Raw genomic sequence first — 27,726 nt, forward strand, 5'->3', positions numbered from 1 at the left:
AGGATTAATGATCAAGTTGGGTCCAGCATTTTTGCTCTTTTCCAGAAAAGAAAGCAAAAAAATTCACATGAAGAGGGATAGAATCAAAGGAAGAAGGGCATTTTGATGGCTAAGTACAACAGATTCATGGAGTTTCTCTGCAATTGAACATTGTTGAAACAAACCGAAGACTCCGCCCATTAGGAAACAAAACATAGAAATACAATTTGGCCCGACTCCAACCATGAGTGATTTCAGATTCACAGAATACAGGAAGTTAAAAACATCAGTATAAAGCTGCTAAATCAAGTAGATGGGCATGTTTCTTCCCTACAAACGATTTCACTTTAAGAGGTGATCGGTCCTTGGCATTAGGTGCTGGAGAAAAATATTTGAGTCCGATGACAGTCACTAAGCCTGATACAGAAATTTCAATAACAGCTTTAGCCCACAGACTTCAACAAGCCTGCATGTTTAGCTTGTATACACACATGCGCACACTCACACTTGATTCTGTATTTCTCTAATAAGAAACATACCTTATCTAATACATGTTTCTCACTAAGTAAACTATGATAAACACATTTACAGGTTCAGATTAAGCAACATGACAACCATGATTTTTCAGATCATCATTCAAAAGAGCTGAATGAACACATTCATATATATATGGTACGTGCTAAATGAAACATGCTAAATGGGTTTTTCAGCTTTTTCCATTGTTTTTTTCGCAGTTCCGACCCCATAATGTGTTGGGCATGGTCGATTTATTAGGAACCCACACCTGGATCATGTGTTTTCAGTGAAAATTTTGATATTTGGAGCCTCGAAAATTTACAAAATTTTTGGACCATTTTTAGCCTTATAAAAACTCATCCATGTGTCGGAATCGAATACTTCAAGGGCTGACCCTATAAAATCAAGTACATAGATCACATCTGTAAGGTTAGAATTTAAAAATAAAATGAAAAAAGCCCGAAAACCCAATTTGCATGTTTCATTTAGCACAAATGCATTACCTTTATATATATATATATATAGTGGAATGCATCCACTGCAAGCTATTTTTGTTTGGAATGCAGTGGGCACATGGTACTTACATGACAAGATAGGTATGATAGCCTTAAGGTAATACAGATCAATTCATACAGCTTAACTGGTTAAAACCCATCGTACAATGCAACTAGCATGCTAATGAGAGGCTTGTAAAATTTCCAACTTATCCCACGTCTGGACTTGGACCACAAAGTGACATGCAATTCTCATGCTAAAATAGGAAAACTTTGGTTAAACAAACATATCTAAGATTGGCTGGGAAACACACACTGCTCATATATGACTTGCGTCAACTAAAAAAAAATAGAATAGAAAAATGGATGGTAACATGCCTATATGGCAGTCAGATTGAGGCTAACACCTCGAAAGTCATTCAAATTCAATACTACCACTATGTAAATAAAAGAACCAAAGACTTTTTTTTGAGAGAGAAAAAAGAACCAAAGACATACTCACCGCTGGACACACGCCCATACACGAAGCGCTCACCCCTCCAATATTCCAAAGGCCTAGACTTAATTCTGCTGCTACGGCGAACTCCAGATTTCCATGCTGTGCCAGCTCCTACAGAAAACCAACCAACATGATTTTGAAGAAGCATGAACAAAAGAATATATATATATATATATAAGAAATTGAACCATATCTTCACCAATTCTTGTGCAGTATAAATTTAGCATAATTAAAAAAAAATGTACAAACATACCAGCAAGGCTTTTTCTAGGTGATGCATTCATGGATCTTTTACGTACTAAGGCCTTATAAGGCGCTTGTGATTTCTGCATAACATACTCATCAACATTAATATCATTGAGTAAATCAAATGTTTACTTTGTTATAACCAAAAGAGGAAAAAAAATCAAGGACAATAACTCCTAGAAGCACACCAAGCCCTGAAGCAAACCTCATTTGGTGATTCAGATGAAACATTTGTTTCCTTCAAAGGCTCTTCTTGAGGACTGCATGCACCCGCAGCAGCATTTGATTGAACTGCAAAATTAAATAAGGAACACCCAACATAAGGAAATAGCCATGTAGTACCGAAAAGGCTCAAGACTAATGTTCAAACCAGAAATCAATTGAAAGACTATCAATTTATCTGCATGAGATAATTCCCACATATTTTATTGCTGAACAAAAAAAGATCTTATGAATACTTTTAGCACCAAATTCTCAAAGAATATAGTGGATAAGATATTTATTTAGTAGTAAGTGAACTCTGCAAAAAGCAATGACTGAGCTTCCCATATCGAAACTGGGCACATGATTTAAATGCATAATGGATAAAAGATAAAGCTAAAATATATCAACATATAAAATGAAATCGCTCAAAGAGGAACTACAGCGTTATCTCTTCTGCAAACAAATCATAAGAACAGAGATTACTTAAATTAGATGAAGTTACCAGAAGCCATAGTTACCAGAAACAATAAGATGAAGTAGGAATCCCACTTCCTAGGAATCCTGATTTGGAAGAAGGAAGCCGCCTGGTTCCAGAATGATTAAGAAGCAGTCAGGAATCCTCATTCCTACTACAGAGAATCCAGAATCCTCATATTATAAAATCATGATTCCTAAGATCAACGAAATGGAATTCTTGAAGTACTTGTTGCACATTTGTTTCTTTAATAGAAGTACTGTTTATACCTTTTAGAGTTAATTTAGATGTGTTAAATTTTGTCTGAAATGTTGCTACACAATTGTTGATTTTGAGTATCGTGTGCCTATTGTCATGTTCTTTTAAATAGAAGGGGGTAGGATGTCTTAAAACAGCCTATAAATTATGATATCCATGTCCTAAATGGCTTTTTCTTGCTTTCTTTTCCCATTGGTTCCATAAATGATGCCTCTAATGCTTCCCTTTCACTTCTCCCACCTGAATCCTTCTAACTATAAAATTTATCACTTCACCTCTTCTGATTTTCATATGCTTCCTCTTTTCACTTCTTGCTCTGTCAATTATGGTTCAACCTAGGTTCTTTGTGGTGTAACACAAACAGTAGAAACAATTGTTCAGATTCTCTACAGAGATTACCATATTGGAAACCTGTTGCTAAAGATTTTATTTCTCTAGAGTGGTAGATTAATTACAGGCCCACCTGGGTGGCAAAACCGAGTTAGAATAACAAAACTGCATTTTTTACTCCATTTGAAGGCCACACAACTGGGTTTCGCAAACCAAGTTTTCATTGAAAACCTGCTTTGTGAATAATTTTCCTTTTTCACTTAACAAAACTTGGTTTACCAGGGGTAGGGGACACTGCCCTCTCCTGAACCCCCGCTTTTTGGACCTCATGTGAGCCCAAAATGCCTTCCCTTTCTTTTTTTGCATTTGCAGCCATGCCTGGACATTTTTCAACCATCTACCGGCTGGAAAATGGTTGGGTTGGCACCGGCCTGTAGATGGATAGAAAATGGTCAAGTGTGTTTTCCTTTTTTCTCTATATGTTGATGCAACTTGGCCATTTTCTGGTCAGTGGGTGGCCAGAAGAAAGCTTTGCTGCATTCTTTTCTTTTTTGTTTAATTATTTTATTTGAGTATTTCGGGCCACTGACCAGAAAATGGTTGAACTAGTATCATCTGGCATGGACAGTAGAATCCTAACCATTTCCGACAAGATGGATGGCTGAAAAATGGTTGTCCATTTTTCTTTTTTTTCTTTTTTCTAACCAAAACTTGGAAAACTAGCAAATCAAATTTTAGGAGCCAAACATCTAAAACTCAAGTTTTTGTCAAACCAGGTTCACCAAAAACCTAGATTTAGGCAAAAACTGGGTTTTGATCTGGGTTTTTCAAAACCTAGGATTTGCTCATCATCCAAATGGAGACTACATCGTTAGTTGTATACTATGAACCATTTGGTCCAACCAATGTTGTAAGTATCGCATTATATCATGCGATACGGTACAACACATATCGTTACTATGGGAAAATTTTATACGATACACACTAGTATTGTGATACGAGTGTATATCATATCTATATCATGTGTATGATACAGCCCTGTATCGTATGATACAGAGTGTATCATACTGTATCGTATGATACAGAGTGTATCATACTGTATCGTATGATACAGAGTGTATCATACCATATACCTTCGACGAACTTTAATAAGGATCGAATCATTTTTCTTAAGACCTCTTGAGGGTCGACGTCCTCATTTGTGTAAAGACCATTAGAGGGCTATCCACGCACCCTAGGAATTGTGACAGCGATTTGAGGGCCGATCTATGTGCAAGGAAGAGGGCTTGCAATTTGCTCAAGACTGCATTTTAACCATTTTTTCACTTAAGGAAGTAGGTTAAGATAAAAAAAATATATTTTTTGTTTATCATTGAGTTTTTTTGTCATTTTTAAGCAAATAAAAAAAGTTATCGATTTGATCTCATCAGTTTGAAATTTTTTGATGTATTGGATACTTGGGTTGAAGAAGAAGCAGACATTTTGAATGAAGAGGACATTCAGTGGATCAACGTCTAAGTCACAGGGACTCGGCAAAACAGGTGTCTCACCCGCGTCGACGCGACGCGCGGTCAACACGACCTTGGGTGCGGTGAACGCACCCAGGGTCATTTTTGTCCACTTTTTGGTGTTAAAAAAAATCCCTGATGAAAAGGAGGATTAGGGCAAAAAAAAAATTTTGCCCCTAATCTCTCCTCTCCTCTCCCCCTGAGCTAGAGCTCTCTCCTATCGACGCCCCAACTCCACCTCCCAGGCTCCTCCTCTCCTTTCGCATGTATGTACCCTCTCTCACTCTCTTCTTGTGTCGGCAAAAACTGGGTTTTGATCTGGGTTTTTCAAAACCTAGGATTTCTTATCATCCAAATGGAGACTACATCGTTAGTTGTATACTATGAACCATTTGGTCCAACCAATGTTGTAAGTATCGCATTATATCATGCGATACGGTACAACACATATCGTTACTATGGGAAAATTTTATACGATACACACTAGTATTGTGATACGAGTGTAAATCATATCTATATCATGTGTACGATACAGCCTTGTATCGTATGATACAAAGTGTATCATACTGTATCGTATGATACAGAGTGTATCATACCATATACCTTCGACGAACTTTAATAAGGATCGAATCATTTTTCTTAAGACCTCTTGAGGGTCGACGTCCTCATTTGTGTAAAGACCATTAGAGGGCTATCCACGCACCCTAGGAATTGTGACAGCGATTTGAGGGCCGATCTATGTGCAAGGAAGAGGGCTTGCAATTTGCTCAAGACTGCATTTTAACCATTTTTTCACTTAAGGAAGTAGGTTAAGATAAAAAAAAACTATTTTTTGTTTATTATTGAGTTTTTTTGTCATTTTTAAGCAAATAAAAAAAGTTATCGATTTGATCTCATCAGTTTGAAATTTTTTGATGTATTGGATACTTGGGTTGAAGAAGAAGCGGACATTTTGAATGAAGAGGACATTCAGTGGATCAACGTCTAAGTCACAGGGACTCGGCAAAACAGGTGTCTCACCCGCGTCGACGCGACGCGGGTGCGGTCAACACGACCTTGGGTCCGGTGAATGCACCCAGGGTCATTTTTGTCCACTTTTTGGTGTTGAAAAAAAATCCCTGATGAAAAGGAGGATTAGGGCAAAAAAAATTTTTTTGCCCCTAATCTCTCCTCTCCTCTCCCCCTGAGCTAGAGCTCTCTCCTATCGACGCCCCAGCTCCACCTCCCAGGCTCCTCCTCTCCTTTCGCATGTATATACCCTCTCTCACTCTCTTCTTGTGTCAGCAAAAACTGGGTTTTGATTTGGGTTTTTCAAAACCTAGGATTTGCTCATCATCCAAATGGAGACTACATCGTTAGTTGTATACTATGAACCATTTGGTCCAACCAATGTTGTAAGTATCGCATTATATCATGCGATACGGTACAACACATATCGTTACTATGGGAAAATTTTATACGATACACACTAGTATTGTGATACGAGTGTATATCATATCTATATCATGTGTACGATACAGCCCTGTATCATATGATACAGAGTGTATCATACTGTATCGTATGATACAGAGTGTATCATACCATATATCTTCGACGAACTTTAATAAGGATCGAATCATTTTTCTTAAGACCTCTTGAGGGTCGACGTCCTCATTTGTGTAAAGACCATTAGAGGGCTATCCACGCACCCTAGGAATTGTGACAGCGATTTAAGGGCCGATCTATGTGCAAGGAAGAGGGCTTGCAATTTGCTCAAGACTGCATTTTAACCATTTTTTCACTTAAGGAAGTAGGTTAAGATAAAAAAAAACTATTTTTTGTTTATTATTGAGTTTTTTTGTCATTTTTAAGCAAATAAAAAAAGTTATCGATTTGATCTCATCAGTTTGAAATTTTTTGATGTATTGGATACTTTGGTTGAAGAAGAAGCAGAGATTTTGAATGAAGAGGACATTCAGTGGATCAACGTCTAAGTCACAGGGACTCGGCAAAACAGGTGTCTCACCCGCGTCGACGCGACGCGGGTGCGGTCAACACGACCTTGGGTGCGGTGAACGCACCCAGGGTCATTTTTGTCCACTTTTTGTTGTTAAAAAAAATCCCCGATGAAAAGGAGGATTAGGGCAAAAAAAATTTTTTTGCCCCTAATCTCTCCTCTCCTCTCCCCCCTGAGCTAGAGCTCTCTCCTATCGACGCCCCAGCTCCACCTCCCAGGCTCCTCCTCTCCTTTCGCAGGTATGTACCCTCTCTCACTCTCTTCTTGTGTCGGCAGGGAAGGGGCCGAGCCCCCCCCCCCCCTGCACCCTCTTGCTCTCTTGTTGGGACAGCAGGGGAGGGGCCGAGCCCCCCCCCCCCTCTCACTCCCTCTGTTTTCAACAAGTGAGGGGTTGAGCCTCTCCCCCCTCTCACTCTCTTGTTGGGTCGGTAGGGGAGGGGCTGAGCACCCCCTTCCCTTCTCGCTCTCTCGTTGGGTCGACAGGGAAGGGGCCAAGCCCCCCCCCCCCCTCTGGCTCTCTTTTTGGGTCGACAGGGGAGGGGCCGAGCCCCTCCCCCCTCTCGTTCTCTTGTTGGGTCGACAGGGGAGGGGCCGAGCCCCTCCCCCCTCTCGCTCTCTTGTTGGGTCGACAGAGGAGGGGCTGAGCACCCCTTGCTCCCTCTGTTTTCGGTAGGGAAGGGGCTGAGCCCCTCCCTGTTTTTGGTAGGGGAGGGGCCGAGCCCCCCACCCTACTCCCTTTGATTTCAGGGAGGGGCCGAGCCCCCCCTCTCACTCTCTTGTTGGGTCGGCAGGGGAGGGGATGAGCCCCTCCCTGTTTTTGGCAGAGGAGGGGCGAGCCCCCCCTCCCGCTCTCTTGTTGGGTCGGCAGGGGAGGGGCTGAGCCCCCCCCCCCCCTGCTCCCTCTATTTTCAGCAGAGGAGGGGCCGAGACCCCCTCGCTCTCGCTCTCTTGTTGGGTCGGCAGGGGAGGGGCTGAGCCCCCCCTTCTCCCTATGTTTTCGACAGGGGGAGGGGGTCAAGTATAATTGATTTGAAAATTTTAATGTATTTTTGTGTTTTCAGGATAAAAATGACGGATAAAGGGAAAGGACTTGCGTCATCCTCATCCCAACATGTGAGTTCTGCTGCTAGTTGCAGTGGGATTGATGATGTGGGGCCACGATGGGTACATGTAGATAAACTTGCAAAAACTGGAGAAGAAGGTGGTGGAAACACGAGATTTCGATGCAAGCTCTGCGAAAGAGATTTTGTTGGGTCTTACACAAGAGTGAATGCTCATTTGTTGAAGATACCAAGACATGGCATTTCAGCTTGCAGAAAAGTTGATGAGGCAATGCGAAGACAATACAAGAAAATACAAGAAGAATATGAGAAGAGAAAGACAATGGTCGATTCTTCTGCAGTTAGTGTGTCATTTGCAAGCCACCAAGAAGATGCTGAAAAAAAAAGAAAAGTCAATGTAGGAGGTAGAGGAACGATACAAGCAGCATTCAATACATATGGAAGAGAAGAATTGGATAGAAAAGTTGGGAGGTATTTTTATTCTGCTTCACTCCCATTTAATGCGGTTAGAAATCCTTATTGGAAGGATTTAGTAACATCCTTGGCAAATTGTAATTTGGGTGGTTATGTGCCTCCAAGTTCAGAAAAAATACGAACCACACTTCTTGCAGAAGAGAGGGCAAATGTGGAGAGGTTGCTAGAGATTAAAAAATATTCATAGGAGCAAAATGGAGTTTCTATTGTGTCTGATGGATGGACAGATATTCAGAGGCGTCCATTAATCAATTTCATTGCTTGTTCGCTTAGTGGCCCAATATTCTTAAAAGCAGTTGATACATTTGGGGAATATAAAAATGCAGAGTATTTGAAGGGATTGTTTATAGAAGTGATAAAATAAGTGGGTGATCAGAAAGTGGTACAAATCATTTCAGACAACGCTCCAGTTTGTAAAAGTGCAGCGTTGAGTTTGAAGAGTGAGTACCTTCATATTTTTTGGACTCCCTATGTAGCACACAGCTTAAATCTAGCCCTAAAGAGCATCTGCAACCCCAAAGAAGAAGAAAATTTACAAGCATATACTTTATGTTCATGGATTGAAGATTTAGAAAGAAATGTCAAAAGCATTAGGAATTTTGTTGTTAACCACCATCGTGCTAATGTTATATTTAATAGGCATTCTGATTTGAAATTGTTGAAAGTCGCTGAAACACGTTTTGCGTCCATCATTGTGATGATGAAGAGGATTAAAAGAGTGGAGAATGCTTTGATTAACATGGTGACTGATGAAAATTGAACATTCTATAGTGCTGATGATGATATCAAGGCTCAAGAAATTAAAAAATTCATTCTTGATGATGAGTTTTGGGACAGAGTGATATACTTGCTTCAATTTACGCAACCTATTTGAGAAATGTTAAGAGAAGTTGATAAGGATGAGCCCATGCTTCACAGAGTTTATGAAATGTGGGATAATATGATTGAAAAAAATACAAGCTATAGTTTTCAAGCATGAATAAAAAAATCCTGCATTGGATGATTCAAATTTTTTTAATCATATTTATTCAATTTTGGTCAGAAGATGGGATAAGAGCAACACTCCTTTGCATTGCATGACACATTCTCTTAATCCAAAATATTATGCAAATAAGTGGCGGGCTGGTGGTATTGGTCGTGTCCCTCCAAATTTAGACCCAGAGCTATCAAGACATAAAACTATGTGTATAACAAGACTTTTTCCAGAAGCATATCTTCTACATCAAATCACACAAGAGTTTGGAAAATTTTCATCTTCGAGATTATATGGACCAACATTATTCGCGAGAGAAGAAGATAATATAGATCCTATCACATGGTGGTCAACATTTGGATCAGAAACACCTCTTCTCCAACGTCTTGCATTAAGATTGTTATCGCAACCTGCTAGTTCATCTTGTTGTGAAAGAAATTAGAGCACATATTCTCAAATCTACAACATGAAGAGAAACAAACTCACAAACAAGCATGCAGAGGATTTAGTATATGTTCATTCAAATATTCGATTACTTTCGTGAAGCAATGATGAATACATGTACTAATTTACTCTCTTAGTTATTTGATTATTTCTTAGTTTTCATTTAAATATACTTGTATTGTATTTATCATTTTTAAATTGGGTTTATAACGCAGACAAGGAACATCCAAATTTTGGGATGTAAACCCAAAAGAGTGTCACTTCGAGGGAGAACATGATTTCAACATAACAAACATGGATTTAGCTGAGCCCAGTATTCCTTCTAATGATGCATTTGATGATGAAGAAGGAAATTATTAACATCCATTACTTCATCAGGATATACTTTGGTATGTAATTTAGTTCTTTTATGCTTTACTTATTTGATTGATATTTAGGTCGATTTATGTAATTGCTTTACTTATTTGATTGATAATTTGATATTTAGGTTAATATACTGCATGCATGATGAATGATATTATGACAATGTTAATTGTTAAATGTTAAATTGTTAAAACTTCAAAATTATATATATATATATATATATAATTTTTTTTTTACATTTTTGCCCCTGCCGCACCCCCGCACCCGGGTTTTTTTAGAAGTGTTGCATCCCCGCACCCGCACCCGCACCCGCACCCGCACCCATGTGGCATAGATCAACGTGAAAGGAGCACAAGAGGTAGATGACGAACACCCCACGTATATTGGAGATGATGTGAATGTCGAAGAAGGAGGAGGACAAGAAGAAGATAATGATGATGATTGAGGTTGTATTTTCAAAAAACTTATTTAGCACTAAAGTGTTCATAAACTTGGTTATTTTGTTTTTGTTTATGTAATATGAAAGTAAGAGTCTTGTGGCATGTTCTTAATTGCAAGATATTTAATATTTTGCCTTGTTCTTGTGAGATAGTTGATGTTTGACGATGTCTTATGCAACTCGTACAGACATAAATGCTTCATATGTGATTTTATGGATGTATTTTGTGCAATTCACCATTGTTTATTGTGTTATTGTTTTTTTAGAATTTTTGCAATTTTTTCATGATTTTTTTAGAATTTTTAAAAAAATTTATTAAAAATTATGATTTTTTATGATACGATACATATCTTATTTTGGGCCCAACCGATACGGGTAACGATATGATACTTACAACCTTGTGTCCAACCGTTATGTGGTAGAGGTACTACAAAATTTTAAATACTTGAATTACCAAGTAATCATGGTGATTTTTTTTTATTGAATTTTGCATTTTTTGTAATGAATGTACTCCAATACCATGGAAGATGCTTATGTTTCCAAAATCAATTATGTGAAGTAGATCTTAATAAGATTTGTTAAAAAAAGTCTTCAGTCAGAGGCAAGTATGTACACTTGAAAGTATTTAAAGCTCTAGTTACTTTCGACACTTTAATAGACTTGTAATCCTCAAATATTTAGATTTCCCATTTAATTAGAAACTGAAGTAGAGGCTTCTTAGCATTAAAACAGGACTACTGCATAGATTTGCAAATCTAGTTAAAGGCTTTTCAACTCTATAACAGACCTACTTTATAATTAATTAAAATCAGATTTTATGGGGCTGAAAATAAACCCGATTAAAGACCCTTTTGGCACTTTAGTCAAAGTTTAGAATGTAATAAATAAGGAGAAGAAGAAATTTTTTTTTTGCATCAGATGACCTCTCTCTCTCTCTCTCTCTCTCTCTCTCTCTCTCTCTCTCTCTCTCTCTCTCTCAAAGGGAGAGAACCTCTAATAAGATGTATTTATAGTACTTCTCATTTAGTCATTAGGGTATATTATAGGCAATACATACACTTGGCGTTACACTTCAAGAATCCCACATGTTCTAATTGTTAGTAATATTAAAGAATGCCACAATTATGACTTGAAAAAATGAATTACCCCTCAACTATTAAACCAGTTACCCCTTGTCAAAAGACAGTTATTAGGAAACACGTATTAATTAAACCACTACCTGACTAAACATGTCTTACAATGTAGATGAAGTAAGCCAATTTAATCTCCTCTTTAAGCTGCTTATGTAAACCTACACTATTTTAGAGAATGCCTATGAAAGTTGTGCTATTTATGATCATGATCTAGTGCCATATATACAGATTTTGATTGGCAGATTAAAAAACCATTAAGCTAGATTGTTACCAAGAGAGAAAAGTAAAAGGCATACGAGTTATGACACTCCTTGTGGGAACTTCCACAACCAATTGATGTACATATTAAACAAGATGGTTGGAGAACCAGAGATTATATGCAATTTGGGCTTCACCACATATTTGCTACAACTTGATGTCCAAGTGTCATCTGGTGCACATTCTAGTCTTTTCCTGTTTTCCCAGATGCCTTATATTTGTCATTTAAGGGGATTTTTTTTGTCTTTAGACATGCATCTTGCATTTATGACTCACAAATCCATGTATATTTGAAAATTACTCAATAAATACAAAGTAACATGTCTACATGAACGAGCATACTAAATGCCTGTGTACTACTGCTATGAGGAATGATAGCATTACCATTATCACGGACCAGAACTTGCTGAGCTAATGCTGCTGGATTGGCAGTTTCTTCAACCTGGAAGTTCAAAGAAGAATTTGAGCACTAACAGCAAAGAAAGACCACAAAACAGTTGCAATAGTGAAGAAATTAGTTTTGATTACATCGTCTGTTATGCAGCCACTGGGCACACCAGTCTGCAGATCCACATCTTTGGAAGATCTGTTTGAGTTTTTGCCTGAAACCTCACCAACCAAACAAGTTGCACCATCTATTGGAACCTCCGGAGAATTATTTTTTGTAGCATTACATTCTTCTAGTGTTGGAAACTGAATATCACCATCAGAAGTTGACTGTTTTCTGATTGAATTCCCTAGATTTGCAATTTCATCTGCTACCTGATCAGATGGACGAACAAAGCCCTCTGTCTGAATGTCTGATGATTGCCTGTTGATATCGTCTTCTTCTAGCCTTGGTGACTGAAAATCTCTAGTAGATTGTGCTCTGTTTGAACTCTCCACAGTCAGATTATTCGCATGTCCATCTGCTGGACCAGTCAAACCATCTGCTGGTGTGTTCAGTGAATTCCAACTAGCTTTCATAGTTTCTTCTTTAAGCCGTTCGGGATGCAAACTGTCACCCAACACAGGCACATTTTCATTGATATCCTTTGAAGCAGGATCACCAACAAGTGTCAATGTACTTGTGTCTCGTTGACAAACACCACCAGGGGAAGAAGGCACTTCTAACTCAAACGGAGTAGCAAAGGAAGATGCTTTGCCAGGAGTACTAGCCATATCAGGAAAGACAAATGGATCTCCCTTGGTCATTATCTGTGATTTACGCCTACAAAAACTAGAAATTGCAGCAAATGGGCTTTTTGGTGGAGTAGGTGAAGACATTGGACTGCTTATATTCTCTGAATCTGCTTGAGAACCCTTCGGTGTTTTGTCATTGGTTGGCGAACTCCACTTTTCATCCAAGGCGGTCAAAATATTGGATTCCACTGTGTTGTCCGTCCTTGAAACTGATACTCGAGAAGCCAAAAGATCATGTACACTGAATCTATTGAACTTGGGGAGGTTGAATTTATGCATATCAATCTGTTCCACCTTCATGCTTTTCTGTAGTAAGTTAAATGTTTTCCCTTCATCAGGATTATGAAAAGCATCCAGCAAGGAGCCCAAAAGTCCAACATAGTTATTTTCCATCAAGGGATCTATAGCTGCTTCTGAAACCGTGAAAACACATGAGCTTCCTCAGGGTCTCTATCAATAAGAGGGAGTGATATACACAGGAACGAAAAGAAAGGAAGAAAGAAGCACAAATAGAATAAAAAGCTCCTAACTAAACAACTAGCTCAAAAATGGTTTCCCCTTCCCAACTGTCACAAAAATTCATGCATACCCACTTCCATTTCCTCCATATCACTGATGTCTTTGACCATTCCATGGTTCTGTGAAAATCTAAGTGCACGAAGGCACGGATACACATGCACAACAACATGAAACAAAATGAACTTCAATTCATAAGTTCCCAAGAGGGGCTTTACAATATTGCATATGCACTCACAAAAAAGAATGTGTTTACAAGGGCCACTAAGGCCTATTTATAATGCAAAAAGAAGCCACAGGTGCAGCTCAATATGACTGTTGGGGCAGCTCCAACAGTTATATGGAGCTGTCCCTTTCACAACAGTCAAAAAGAAAAAAAAAAGTGTAAAAAGCAAAAGTAAATAAAAAAAAAGAAAAAGTAAAAATGTTAGCTCATTAGGGTGGCTGACACCTATTGAGTAAAAGGACTGAAATACCCCTGATGGGTATTTCAGTTTACAGTTAAAAGAGACATAATATTTTAACACTCCCCCTCAAACTTAGGGTGTCACGACCGAAAGTTTGCCAAGAAGGAAGTTAAATCTTGGAGAACACAGCGCCTTAGTGAAGAAGTCTGCCAGTTGATATTCTGATGTAACATAAGAAAGGTCAATGGTTTTTCTTAAATATTCTTCACGAACATAGTGGCAGTCCATCTCGATATGCTTCGTGCGCTTATGAAATGTGTGATTTTTGGCAATGTAGATTGCACTTTTATTATCACAACATAATTTTGTAGGCCCTTGAACTTGAATATTCATATCTTCCAACAAGTTGCGAATCCAAACAATCTCCATGGTAGTAGATGCCATGGCTCTATACTCAGCTTCGGTGGATGAAAGCGATACTTTTTGCTGCTTCTTGCATCTCCGAGAGATTAATGATTCACCTAAAAAAATATAGAAACCAATGGTGGAGTGACGGTTATTTGTGTCACCTCCCCAATCAGAGTCCGTATAAGCAATTAAACTTAATTCAGACGTAGAAGATAGAAATACTCCCTTGTTTACTGTACCATTTATGTATCTGATGATGCGAAGGATGACGCTCATATGGACTGTAGTAGGTGCATGTTGAAATTGACTAGCAACATGTATTGCATGAGAAATATCAGGTCTGGTAATGCTGAGATACATTAGGGATCCAACCAGTTGCCGGTAAGGTGTGGGATCTTTTAAGAGAATCCCATCATCAATCTTCATCTTCGAACCTACTATTTCAGGAGTTTCGCAGACCTTGTCATCTGTGATTCCTGATTTATCAAGAATCTCACAAGCAAGTTTAGTTTGAGACAAAAAATAACCTCTCTGAGAATAGGCAACCTCAATTCTTAAAAAATATGTCAGAAATCCTAAGTCTGACATTTCAAATTTTGAAGTCAAAATAGATTTAATGCTCTTGATTCCTTTGATATCATCACCTGTTATTAACATATCATCAACATATAACAATAATATAACAATCCCTGCATCATATTTCTTAACAAACAATGCAGTGTCAGTATAGCATGAAGTGAAACCATTTTCAGTCATTACATTGTTAAACCTATCGTGCCAAGCCTTGGGTGCTTGTTTCAGTCCATAAAGAGCTTTACGAAGACGAAGAACTTTATTTTTAGGGATTTCCATACCAGGTGGAGCATCCATGTAAACTTCTTCATTAAGATCTCCATTTAAAAAAGCATTTTTGACATCCATTTGGTAAATATTCCATTTTCGAATTGAAGCAATGGTGATAAGACATCTGACAGTAACCATACGAGCTACTAGAGCAATGTCTCTTCATAGTCAATCCCATATTCTTGACTGTACCCTTTAGCTACAAGACGAGCCTTATACCTTTCAAGAGAACCATCACTCTTAGTCTTGACCTTGAACACCCATCGACATCCTATAGTTTTCTTGCCATTGGGAAGAGATTGAAATTCCCAAGTGTTAGCTTTCTTAAGAGCTTTGAGTTCACTCTCCATGGCTTCTCTCCATTCAGTACATTGTTTGGCTTCTCCAAAAATTTTTGGTTCAAAATAAGAGTGAATAGCACTCAAACAAGCTCGATATTTAGGAGAGAAAGAATCAAAAGATACGAATCTAGAGGGAGTCCTTCTAGTTCTTTCAGTTCTCCTAGGATGAGAATCATGAGTAGAAATAGTCTCACTAGGTTCACTATATAGTTCAATAGCACTCCTAAAGGTGCTTCTATCTCCATGCGAATAAGTGATGGGTTCTCTAGATACATTTTCTTCTTGAGGGGTAGAAGGGTTAGAGTTATTGTTGATCACAACCATTTCATTTTCACTATTATATGTTGATTCATCATCACTAGAGATATCATCATCCTTAGATAAAAGGTCAAAAAGAAAGGAGTAATCGGCATTTTCTAAATAAGATTCATTTTTTTCAAAACCACTATCATTTTCCAAAAAAGTTACATTCCTTGAAACATATAATTTATCATTCTTAGAGTCATAACATCGAAATCCTTTTTGAGTTTCCAAATAGCCAAGGAAAGCACAAGGAATGGCTTTTGGTGAGAGCTTATCATTTTTATCGGTAAGAACAAAGCACTTACAACCAAAAACTCTCAACCTATTATAATCAGGTTCTTTTTCATATAGAATCTCAAAGGGAGAAATTTTATCTAAATTTTTGGATGGAAGTCGGTTGATAAGATAGACGGAAGCAAGAGCCGCTTCGGCCCAAAAAATTTTAGGAATATTTTGGGAAATGAGAAGGGTTCTAGTGGTTTCAATGATATGCCTATGCTTTCTTTCGGCCAAACCATTTTGTTGTGGGGTCTTAGGACACGATCTTTGATGGACAATGCCACAATCCTCAAGATATTTCTTAAACTCATTAGAGAGATATTCACCTCTGGAATCGGTCCTAAATATCTTTAAATTACTATTAAATTGATTTTTAATCGTCATATGATATGTTTTAAAACATGAAAAAACTTCATGCTTATGTTTGAGAAAATGTATCCAACAATATCGTGAGAAATCATCTACAAAAATCACATGTAAGCAAAACCACCTTTGGATATGACAGGTGCCGGTCCCCAAACATCCAAGTGAATAATTTCAAAAGGTTTAGTACTAAACATAGTTCTTGGTTCAAAAGGTATACTTCTCATTTTTCCAAGAATACAATCATTACAAGATAAAGTATTTTTACAAAGATCTTTAACAAAATGTAGATAGGATAACTTGGTAATGTTGGGATGACCAAGTCTCTTGTGCCAAACATTTATGTCTTTATGTTGGGCCACATTACAAAAGGTGTTTTTAGGAATTTGAAGAAAGTCCACATAGTACAAGTCTCCTTTCCTAGAGCCTTCCCCAATCAATCTCCCAGACCGGTGATCCTGTATTAAACATTTATTAGATGAGAATTGAATGTTACACCCAAGGTCCGTGAGTTGAGAAACAGAAAGCAAGTTTAAATTTAATTTTGGTATAAGTCTAATTTTTGGAATAAAGAAGTTTTGGGTTTTAAAATTTCCAATTCCCTTAATTTCTAGAGAAGTACCATCCGCGGTCGAAACAAAAGAAGGTGACACATTTTTAGAATACTCGGAAAGAGATGAAATGCTTGGGGTCATATGAAAGGATGCACCCGAATCTAAGAGCCAAGAAGTTTTACCTGGAGGAGAAGAGGTGGATACGGCGGCACCGGAAATAGCTCCCTTTAGAAGAGGTTGAAGAGCCTCCACAATTTGATTGAGAGATAGAGCTTCTTTTGAAGATTCCTCTTTGGATGATTGAGATGTAGTTGCCATTGCTAGAAGTTTCTTCCATTTTGGGCAAACCGGTTTGATATGACCCGGTTCTTTGCAAAAGTGACACGAGATTTTACTATAATCTCTTCTTCCTCCTTGATTTTGATTCTTAAAATGAGGAGGTCTATATGTTCTTAAATTGTTACCGGGTCTAGAAACGACATTAACACCATCACATTCTTCTTGATTTGTGGACATTGCAAGCACACTAGGATTTTGCTTGCTAATGCCCATACGGGTTTCCTCTCCACTTAATTTAGTTAAGACATCTTCAAGAGAAGAAGAGGTAAAAGAGGATAGGAGAGAAGATCTTATTTGCTCAAACTTGGGCCTTAGCCCATTCAAAAAATTGAAGAATCGATCTTCTTCTAATTGCTTATGACGAAGCTCTATGGCTTCTCCACTCCACTTGGGTTCAAGCATGGCAAGCTCATCCCAAATTGAAGAGAGTTCCGCAAAATACTCTCTTATAGACATATCACCTTGAACAAGAGTTAACACTCTCTTTTGAAGATAATACTTATGGAACAAGTCCCTAGAAGTATACATCTTCCCAAGATACTCCCACGCTTGAGAAGCCTTTTTAAACTTTATAATGTTGGCATTAATCCTTGTCTCAACGGAAGAGAAAATCCAAAACAAGATCTTAAAATTCTTCATTTCCCATTGCTCATGTTTCCTACTATATTCCTCAAGAGCATTAGTTCTTTCATCTCCCTCAAGGATTTTGATTTCTCCTTCTTTAACCAAAGTAATTTTAAGCTCGGGTTCCGGAATTGAGCCTTGAATGTAACCCCAAAGCCCTTTCCCTTTGATGTGAGCTTCCATATTTCCGGCCCACACATGATAATTTGAGCCATTTAGCTTGAAACTAAGAGAAAAATGAGAGTCTTTCTCACCCATTAGAGAGGAAAGAAGAAAAAAAAGAATACGTACCACAATAAGATTTTAAATCTTTCTTGTTGTAGTAATCTTCTAAAATATTGAATGAAGAAGAGCCTCCACTCCAATCACCAAAAAGTTGAAGGCACGTTTTTCGAGGCACTTGATATTGAGAAGAATCACACCAATTTCTTTCTCCAAACAACCTTGCTCTGATACCATGTGAAAATCTAAGTGCACGAAGGCACGGATACACATGCACAACAGCATGAAACAAAATGAACTTCAATTCATAAGTTCCAAAGAGGGGCTTTACAATATTGCATATGCACTCACAAAAAAGAATGTGTTTACAAGGGCCACTAAGGCCTATTTATAATGCAAAAAGAAGCCACAGGTGCAGCTCAATATGACTGTTGGAGCTGCACCCAACGGTCACATTTGTGACTGTTGGGGCAGCTCCAACAGCTATATGGAGCTGTCCCTTTCACAACAGTCAAAAAGAAAAAAAAAGTGTAAAAAGCAAAAGTAAATAAAAAAAAGAAAAAGTAAAAATGTTAGCTCATTAGGGTGGCTGACACCTATTGAGTAAAAGGACTGAAATACCCCTGATGGGTATTTCAGTTTACAGTTAAAAGAGACATAATATTTTAACAGGTTCATACCATTTCCATGGACCAATGGAGATGTATTTCTTGAAACACTACAGTTGTTCCTGGGAGAAGGCATACAGTTGTTTTCAGCTTCAGGCTTTCCCAAAGATGATACACATTTGAATGCATTATCCGCAATTGCAGCATAAGAGTGCCTGTAAGTTGCTGTCTTCCTGAGATTAAGGCCAAAGACAATAAGATATCAGAGAAGAATGTAACTTTATGAACTCCTAAATAAGATGCACATCAACAGCTTTTATCCTGTACTAAAATCCCAATTCACAAAATTATAGCAGCATATAGGCTAATCATATTAATACCCAAGAATTCCCTGCCGATGCATTCTTGCCCTTGACAAATGGTCATCCAATATTTCATCTACCAAATTTCCCCCCCTCAATCTCTTCAGCTCCTTTAAATCATCTGGGAATCAACAAGAAGATATACATAAAAGTAAGTGACCAAATAGAATACCACACCAAAAATTTGAGAGAGAGAGAGAAGACGAAGAAACTTCTTTTTGACAAATGGGGTTCAACGTAAATCCTCCCTGCTAAGATAGCATTACTACTGTAGCAGGTATGAATAATATCAAGAAAACTTAAACAGAAAGCAGGAAAGACCTACGATCCACTGAGGGCAACACAGCCATATACCTCCAACTCCAAATAAGGAAATCAGAAAAGGAATAGCAATAAGAGATGTATACAGTCCAAAATTGAGATTTTTTGTGCAAAGCAAAAATGAATCTTACTCATGAGGTGAACAGTAAACTACATGAACAATATTGAGATGATGAATAAGACCTAGCTTTCCATTCATGTAAAATCATCAAGTTGTAATAGGAAACTCAGTTCATGAATAAAAGAAAGGTTTTTGGACATTATGTACTAATAAATGACTACTTCAATGAGGAACATTTATGAAGGCATGAACAATAGCACATGAATGATTACTTTCTTGTCGTTCATATGCTGAAAAGAACTCTTCTGGATCTTCCAGTTGATCAAGATTAGGTTTTATGCTGATAACCGAAATATCCTGACTGTCACAACAAAGTTATATGTCAGAGTCGTTATCTTGTATCGCAAATAAAATCATCAATAGGACCATAAATTTACCTTATTGGTTTCAAACTAAACCAAGCCTTATTCCGTCCCAAACCAGGTCGCCGCTTTTGCAAATTATTTTCCTTCCCTTCAGCCATGCCATGTTTGCTACACTCCTTTGCTTTTAAGCTGTTCATGTCCATTTCTATCAAAGGTTGTTGTGTACTTGCATCATTTACCAATTCTTTTGTGCTGTTAACAATCCCTTGTACTTGCACTGATACTTGCTTTGAGATATTTGATACCTGAATGATCAAAATTCAGAATCCTCCCGAAATTTAATTCTTAGCATAATAACAACCTGGAAACCAGAAAGATTCTCAATCATCATAAATTCTTCAAAATACAAAACACATTTCATCAATTAAATCAATAGACAAAATTGACTGCATATTCCTCATTGTAATTACAACCATCATATAAAATCCCAAAGTAAATGAAAAACTCCAAATGCAATTTAATTAGTTATCAATACTTATAGTGGCAATTTCTCAAGAAACAAAAATTGAAAGGATTTTGGCACACTAAAGACCTTGACAACTTTGAAAGAAAACTCAGATAGAGGGTAAGATAATATGTGATGTTTATTTAAAAATATAAAAAACTCAAAATATATTCTAGATTCAGAAAAAAACATAAAAAATTGACCAAAATTTTTCATTTACATCGAAAAGATCTTCAAGAAAATATCACGACATCCGGAAAAGTGCAGACATTTTTATTTTTTATGAAAATATGATGATAATATTATGCTATTTTCAAATTTATTGAGATAATTTATAACCAGTTATTAGTTTCATCTCCCTTTCAGTGAAAACAAATAGCAAGCGCATATCAAAGTATTTATGTTAAAGCAAACCTTTGGAAAGAAAATAAAAACTCAAATATTCCCAATTTCAGCCAATAATATGTACAAGCACATAATCGCACATAATCCAAGTGGACTGATGAATGGACTACCAAACTACCGTGCAAGAAAAGAACAAGGAGATATTAAACTATAGGATTTCACAATTCACAGGAATGACTAGTGAATGGCATAGCTACCAACTGGATGAGAAAAAGGAATCTCAATTGTAATGAAAAGAGGCGGAAGCACCAATAGAGCAAAAGGTCACTCTTTAAGAGTGACTAATAGAGCCAAGAACACAAACTCCAAATGTGCACACACAAAACTCTCAAATATATAAAATGACTTAAAGTCATAAGTTGGATTTATTGAAGAAGAGAAGAGAGAGGGGTATAAAACCCATGCTTACAAGAGGGGAAGACCTCCTCTATTTATAGAGGAGGCAAGCACTAAAGGAACCACAAGGGGGGGCTCCCTTGTAGTCGTTGGGAGCCCCAACGGTCAGAAATCTGACCGTTGGAGCCCCAACGACTACAAGTGTGGGGCCCCCTTGTGGTCATTACAAAAAGGAAAAATAAAGAAAAAGAAAAAAGGGAAAAAAGGTAAAAAAGAAAAAGGAAAAATTACATATGTGGTTTTACAAGAATACCCCTATCGGGTATTTATCTAAATGAGAAATAGTATATATATACATATATGTATATATATACTTATATATATACGGCTGTATATATATATATAAGTATATGTATATATATATATATACATATTTTAACACGCCCCCTCAAACTTTACAGGGAGAAGACCGAAAGTTTGCTAAGGAGGAACATAAATCGTGGAGTTGGGAGCGCCTTGGTGAAGAAGTCAGTCAGTTGATACTTTGAAGTGACATATGGCAATGTGATGGTCCCTTTGAGATATTCGTCTCGAACGTAATGGCAATCCATTTCGATATGCTTGGTCCTTTCATGAAAGGTGTGATTGCTAGCAATGTATATCGCACTCTTGTTATCACAACAGAGCTTGGTGGGAGTAGAAATGGGAACGCCCATGTCACCAAGGAGACTTCTGAGCCACACAATTTCCATAGTTGTCATTGCCATAGCCCGATATTCAGCTTCAGTAGACGATAAGAAGACCTTCTGCTGCTTCTTGCATCTCCACGAGATAAGAGATTCACCTAAAAAAATGCAAAGACCTGTAATTGAGATACGATCATTGGGATTGCCTCCCCAGTCAGCATCAGTAAAAGCAGTCAATTCAAGAGATGAGGAAGAGGATAAGAAGAGTCCCTTGGAGATGGTATTTTTGATATATCGCACAATTCTCATTACAGCCGCCATATGAACCGTAGTAGGTGCGTGCTGAAACTGGCTTGCTGCATGAATCGCATGAGCAATGTCTGGACGAGTGATGGATAGATAGGTGAGGGATCCAATTAATTGCCGGTAGGGGGTTGGATCTTCAAGAAGGACACCATCTTCAAGTCTTAGTTTCGCATTGATAACTTCGGGAGTCTCAACTTTCTTTTCATCAGATATTCCTGATTTGGTACAAATTTCTGCAGCTAACTTCATTTGAGATAAGATGTATTCTCGCGCGGAATAAGCTACTTCAATTCCTAAAAAATATCTCAAATAACCAAGGTCAGACATATCAAAAGTATCTTTTAACATAGACTTAACATCATTTACTCCCTTTTTGTCATTCCCAGTGATGATCATATCATCAACATACAGCAAAAGCATAATAATGGAGTCACCTGTCCTTTTAACAAAAAGAGCAGTGTCAGTATAGCAAGAAGAAAAACCTAAATTGATTAACACACTACTAAACCTATCATACCAAGCTTTAGGTGCTTGCTTAAGACCATATAAAGCCTTTTTTAATTTCAAAATTTTTCCATTTAAATCCATACCTGGAGGCGGTTCCATATACACTTCTTCATTTAAATTTCCATTCAAAAAGGCATTCTTGACATCAAGTTGAAAGATTGGCCATTTTTTAACTGCGGCTATAGCAATAAGGGCTCGAACACTAGTCATTCGAGCAACGGGGGCAAAGGTTTCATCATAATCTACCCCATACTCTTGGGCATATCCCTTGGCTACCAATCTAGCCTTATATCTTTCCAAAGAACCATCACTCTTAGTTTTTACTTTAAAAACCCATCTACATCCAATGGGTTTCTTGCCATTGGGAGGATCAATGATTTCCCAAGTTTGTGCCTTTTTAAGAGCATTAAGTTCAAGTTGCATAGCTTCATTCCAATGAGCATATTGCTTAGCATCATTGTAATGAGATGGTTCATGAAAAGAGTGAAGAGCAAGTAGGCATGCTCGAAAGTTAGGCGAAAAAGAATCATAAGAAACAAATCTATTTGGTACTTTGGAAATCCGATTTGATCTTCTTTGAGAAGTCTCTTCGATGGACTCATTTTGGGAAAAATTTTCAAGGGCACAAGGAGGATTTCTCTCATCCCTTCTAGAGTAGACTTGAATTTGTCTTGAAACATTTTCTTCTAAGTTTTGATCATCGCTTGGATTTTCAACAAGATCTTCACTAAGGGATTCATTAGGATCAATATGATCATCTATGATGTTTTCTTTAGGCAATAAGTCAAATAAGAATGAATAATCAATATTTTCATTTGGTTGGTGCGAAAAACCACTTTCCTCTTCAAGAAATGTGACATCTTTAGAGATATAAAGCTTGTTTTTAAGTATGTCAAAACATCGATACCCTTTTTGTTTTTCGCCATATCCTAAAAAAATACATTCAATAGCCCTAGGGGAAAGTTTATCATTCTTGTGAGTTAAAACAAAACATTTACATCCAAAAATTCTTAGTCTTTTGTAATCGGGAGACATATTGTAAAGTTTTTCAAATGGAGAAAGATTTTTCAAAGAGGACGAAGGAGTTCTATTGATAAGATATGTAGAGGTTAGAACCGCTTCGGCCCAAAAGGATTTTGGAATGTTCTTTGAGATTAATAACGTTCTTGTAGTCTCTATTATATGCCTATGCTTTCTTTCCGCAAGACCATTTTGTTGCGGAGTGTTGGGGCAAGAACGTTGGTGGAAAATTCCATTCTCTTTCAAATAGTTTTGAAAATCATTGGACATATATTCGCCTCCCGAATCGGATCTAAGAATAGATAGATTACCCAAAAATTGGTTTTTGACAATTGCATGAAATTCTTTAAAGAAGGAGAAAACTTCGGATTTGCGACTTAGGAAGTAAATCCACGTGAATCGAGTAAAATCATCAATAAATACCACATAATACAAAAAACCTCCTTTAGACAAAATAGGGGAAGGTCCCCACACATCGGAATGAATAAGTTCAAATGGCCGAGTGGTAAAGTAACTTCTTTGTGGAAATGGAATAGCTTTAGATTTCCCAAAAATGCAATCTTTACAAGACATGTGATTATCTTTACAAGTATTGTTCAAAAACGGAAAAAGAGACATTTTTACAAAATTTGGATGGCCAAGTCTCTCATGCCATATTCCAATACTTTTGTCTTTTACAAGATTGCACGATGGCTTAGATGGAAGAGTCAAAAAATCCATAAAGTAGAGGTCACCCCTTCTATGGCCTTGCCCAATCAGCTTCCCTGACTGAAGATCCTGCACGGTGCAATCCTTAGGTGAGAAAGAGACTTGGCATCCATGATCAGTGATTTGTGATACGGAAAAAAGATTTAAATTTATTTTAGGAACGATTCTTACTTTAGGAACAAAAAAGTTTTTAAAATCAAGAAATCCAATACTTTCAATTTTTAGTGGTGTACCATCGGCCGTTGACACACAAGAAGATATAGGTTCGGAAAAAATATTTGAAAGAGAATTTTTATGAGGTGTCATATGAAAGGAAGCACCAGAGTCTAGTATCCACATACCTGGAGGTGATGAAGAGTAGGCGATGGCAGCTCCGGATGTTGAAGGAGAAGACTTGAGAAGGTGTTGGAGAACTTCCGAGATATGATTAAGAGTTTCTTTGATGTCTCCTTCTTTGGTACTTTCTTCCTTCTTTGGAGAACTTTCTCCAACCGTGGCAACCTTTCCTTTAAGCTTTGGACAAACCGGTCTAATGTGCCCCGGTTCATTACAATAGTGGCATATGATTCCTTTTCTAGGCCCATTGATATTTTTGTTAAAGTGAGGAGGTCTATATGCTTTAACATTTGATCCGGGCCTATTAACGGCCAAAACCTCATCATTCCTAATGCTCAAGCCAAGTCGAGTTTCTTCTTGACATACCTCGGCAAGAGCATCTTCAATAGGTAGGGCTTTGCTTCTATGGAGAAGAGATGCCCTCACTTGTTCAAATTCCGGGCAAAGTCCATGAAGGAATTGAAAAAAATGCTCCTTTTCAATTTGTTCTCTTCTTAGTTCAATATCTTGTGGAGCAACCCATTTGGGCTCAAGAAGGGCAAGCTCATCCCAAAGAGGGGTTAGAGAGCTAAAATAATCCCGGACACTCATGTCCATTTGTTTGGTGGAGCGAATTTTTTCTTGACAAAAGAATTGCCGAGCAAGATCTTTTTGGGTATACATACCCTTAAGAAAAAACCAAACCTCATTGGCCCTCCTAAACTTGGCAATATTAGCACAATTTTTAAGATCTACATTGTTCATAAACCATGCCAAAATTTTGGCATGGTTACTTTCCCAATCCTCGATTTTGGATTGATGATCATTAATGGCTTTGATGCGTTCATCGCCATCTAAAGCCTTTTCAACTTCATTTTCAGTTTTGGTAAGAACAAGAGAGGGTTCGGGAGTAGTTCCCATAACAAAGCCCCAAAGTTTCTTACCTCTTAAATGATTTTCCATAGCGGAGGCCCACATGAGATAGTTGGACCCATTTAGCTTGAAAGAAAGCTCCACTTTAGAGTCACGTTCCATTGGCACCAAATATTCTTCCTTTCTTCAAAACTTTGAGAGGCACGCTTTCCAAGATGACAAAGAGAAGCCCAATCACCAACCGAGCTTTGATACCATGTAATGAAAAGAGGCGGAAGCACCAATAGAGCAAAAGGTCACTCTTTAAGAGTGACTAATAGAGCCAAGAACACAAACTCCAAATGTGCACACACAAAACTCTCAAATATATAAAATGACTTAAAGTCATAAGTTGGATTTATTGAAGAAGAGAAGAGAGAGGGGTATAAAACCCATGCTTACAAGAGAGGAAGACCTTCTCTATTTATAGAGGAGGCAAGCACTAAAGGAACCACAAGGGGGGGCTCCCTTGTAGTCGTTGGGAGCCCCAACGGTCAGAAATCTGACCGTTGGAGCCCCAACGACTACAAGTGTGGGGCCCCCTTGTGGTCATTACAAAAAGGAAAAATAAAGAAAAAGAAAAAAGAAAAAAGGGAAAAAAGGTAAAAAAGAAAAAGGAAAAATTACATATGTGGTTTTACAAGAATACCCCTATCGGGTATTTATCTAAATGAGAAATAGTATATATATACATATATGTATATATATACTTATATATATACGGCTGTATATATATAAGTATATGTATATATATATATATATATATATATATACATATATATATATACATATTTTAACACTCAATGACATGTCTACCAACTAAACAAGAAAAAGAGAATGCAAGTCAGCCAGTTGTGACAAGCAAGTACTAAAGATCCTAAACCTTTGGCAGTCAATTCATTAGCTCAACAATCAATAGTAATCTATGAGACCAAAATGTAAAACAACGGCCAAACTCCTAGTTCATAAGAAAATTGCCTACTAAGCTGACTTTAGCACCAACTGACCAAAAACAGAAGCCCGTTTCTTGATTACAAGGAATGATGCCTATAAACTTTGGTTATAAAGAATTACACATACATGCACTAGTAGGCTTCCATAAAAACAATAAAAGGATCATAAATTCATAGAAGTTCTATAGGAAATATTCAAAACACAGAAATGACTAGAATGAGACCATTAAAACTGGTAAATAGAGTAACATATGAAGACCTTCAATAACAGCCACACACTGTCAGTTGAATAATGCCCTCCTACTTTCTTTTAGCATTGGATTCTAAGGAACAATAGCTAGTAGAGCTTCAAACGCACAAGCGACAGAAGCCAAAAATGTCCTCAACATCCTAGAATCAGGATCTTTGAATTTCCAATAGCCAACAAACCAATAACAGGTCCATTTAAACATTCGGTGTCAAGAACACCTTCTTCTCAACATAAAAGTTGCCAGTTGAAAACAGAAACCTCCATTCAAGGGTTAACCATATACATTAAATATATATGAATGACCACCACCAGCTGAATTTTGATCTTCCACCGGAATATTCGAGCACATAAGGGCTCTACTCATCTGGCAAAGGCGACTCGTGATGTCACAAGCCCAAAACCCATGGGTGTGCATCCTTTGCCACAAGGCAAATGCTGGGTGTACTCCCAAGTAGGCAAAGGGGGATCCGGGGTTTTAAGCAAACAGGATTTACTTGACCAACACAATTGGCTATACTTCTCCTCAACCATATATCAGACCAGAAAAATGCTTTGTCTGTGTTTGTGCATACATGTGTGAATGTGTGATGCGTGCAAGAAGCCCTCAAGAAGGTTCACATGAACAGCCTAATAAAGGGTCCAACCTAGTCCATGGCCAGCTAAGGGATAGAGACCCGATTTATAGCTCAAGGCATGGCCAAAAGGAAATTCAATTTCATAGGCAACGGAAACAAAATCTTGTGCAGTACCTGATATCACCCAACCACAACAATAAAGACAAGAAAGATCTGCTGGTTGGAATCCTAAAAGCATAATAGAGAGAAGTATTGACTCTAAAAGGGACAAAACAGAAAATTCAAACCTGAAGAAATTTAAAATGCTGAATCAAGCAGAAAGAAATGCTCAAACAAATCGCAAGGCCTTCCAGAATTGCATACGCCCTCTTGTGGTAACAGGAGTATGAGAAATCAGTGCCTCCATGAACATCCAGACAGGCGATTGCGCCTCATTGGCTCTAAGGGAAATAAGAATGAGAAGGCGTAGCTAGGGGGGGGCAGTCCTGCCTCCCGAAACA

General features: G+C 37.7%; 1 protein-coding gene across 2 annotated transcripts; it reads right to left on the reverse strand.

The window, feature by feature from the left end:
• Window positions 1–80: 80 nt before the first annotated feature.
• Window positions 81–27,659, reverse strand: LOC149833663 (uncharacterized). Of its 2 annotated transcripts, none has more exons than XM_090009802.1 (11): window positions 27,514–27,659; window positions 19,821–20,053; window positions 19,656–19,744; window positions 19,020–19,122; window positions 18,712–18,872; window positions 12,179–13,245; window positions 12,035–12,092; window positions 1,940–2,025; window positions 1,742–1,814; window positions 1,492–1,599; window positions 81–396 (listed from the first exon to the last, which is right to left on the reverse strand). In XM_090009802.1, exons 2-11 carry the CDS (start codon window positions 19,949–19,951, stop codon window positions 266–268), a joined length of 2,007 nt encoding a protein of 668 aa, XP_089865928.1. In that variant the 5' UTR covers window positions 19,952–20,053; window positions 27,514–27,659; the 3' UTR covers window positions 81–265. The 2 variants fall into 2 exon arrangements, with proteins under 2 accessions (XP_089865928.1, XP_089865929.1); XM_090009803.1 differs by having other exon boundaries at window positions 19,821–20,109.
• Between the last annotated feature and the right edge of the window lie 67 nt (window positions 27,660–27,726).

This window comes from Nuphar pumila, chromosome 6, assembly GCF_984573655.1.
Source record: "Nuphar pumila chromosome 6, dmNupPumi1.hap1.1, whole genome shotgun sequence".
NCBI classification, from domain to species: Eukaryota; Viridiplantae; Streptophyta; class Magnoliopsida; order Nymphaeales; family Nymphaeaceae; genus Nuphar; species Nuphar pumila.

What these genes read in the sequence shown, in the direction of transcription:
- LOC149833663 (XM_090009802.1), bottom strand. Translation starts at nt 19,951, where the DNA reads ATGGACATGAACAGCTTAAAAGCAAAGGAGTGTAGCAAACATGGCATG. An exon ending in AGTTCTGGTCCGTGATAATG is followed by an intron (nt 2,026 to 12,034) that starts GTAATGCTATCA and finishes TTAATTTTGCAG; the next exon opens with TTCAATCAAATGCTGCTGCG. An exon ending in ACCTAGAAAAAGCCTTGCTG is followed by an intron (nt 1,600 to 1,741) that starts GTATGTTTGTAC and finishes GGTTTTCTGTAG; the next exon opens with GAGCTGGCACAGCATGGAAA.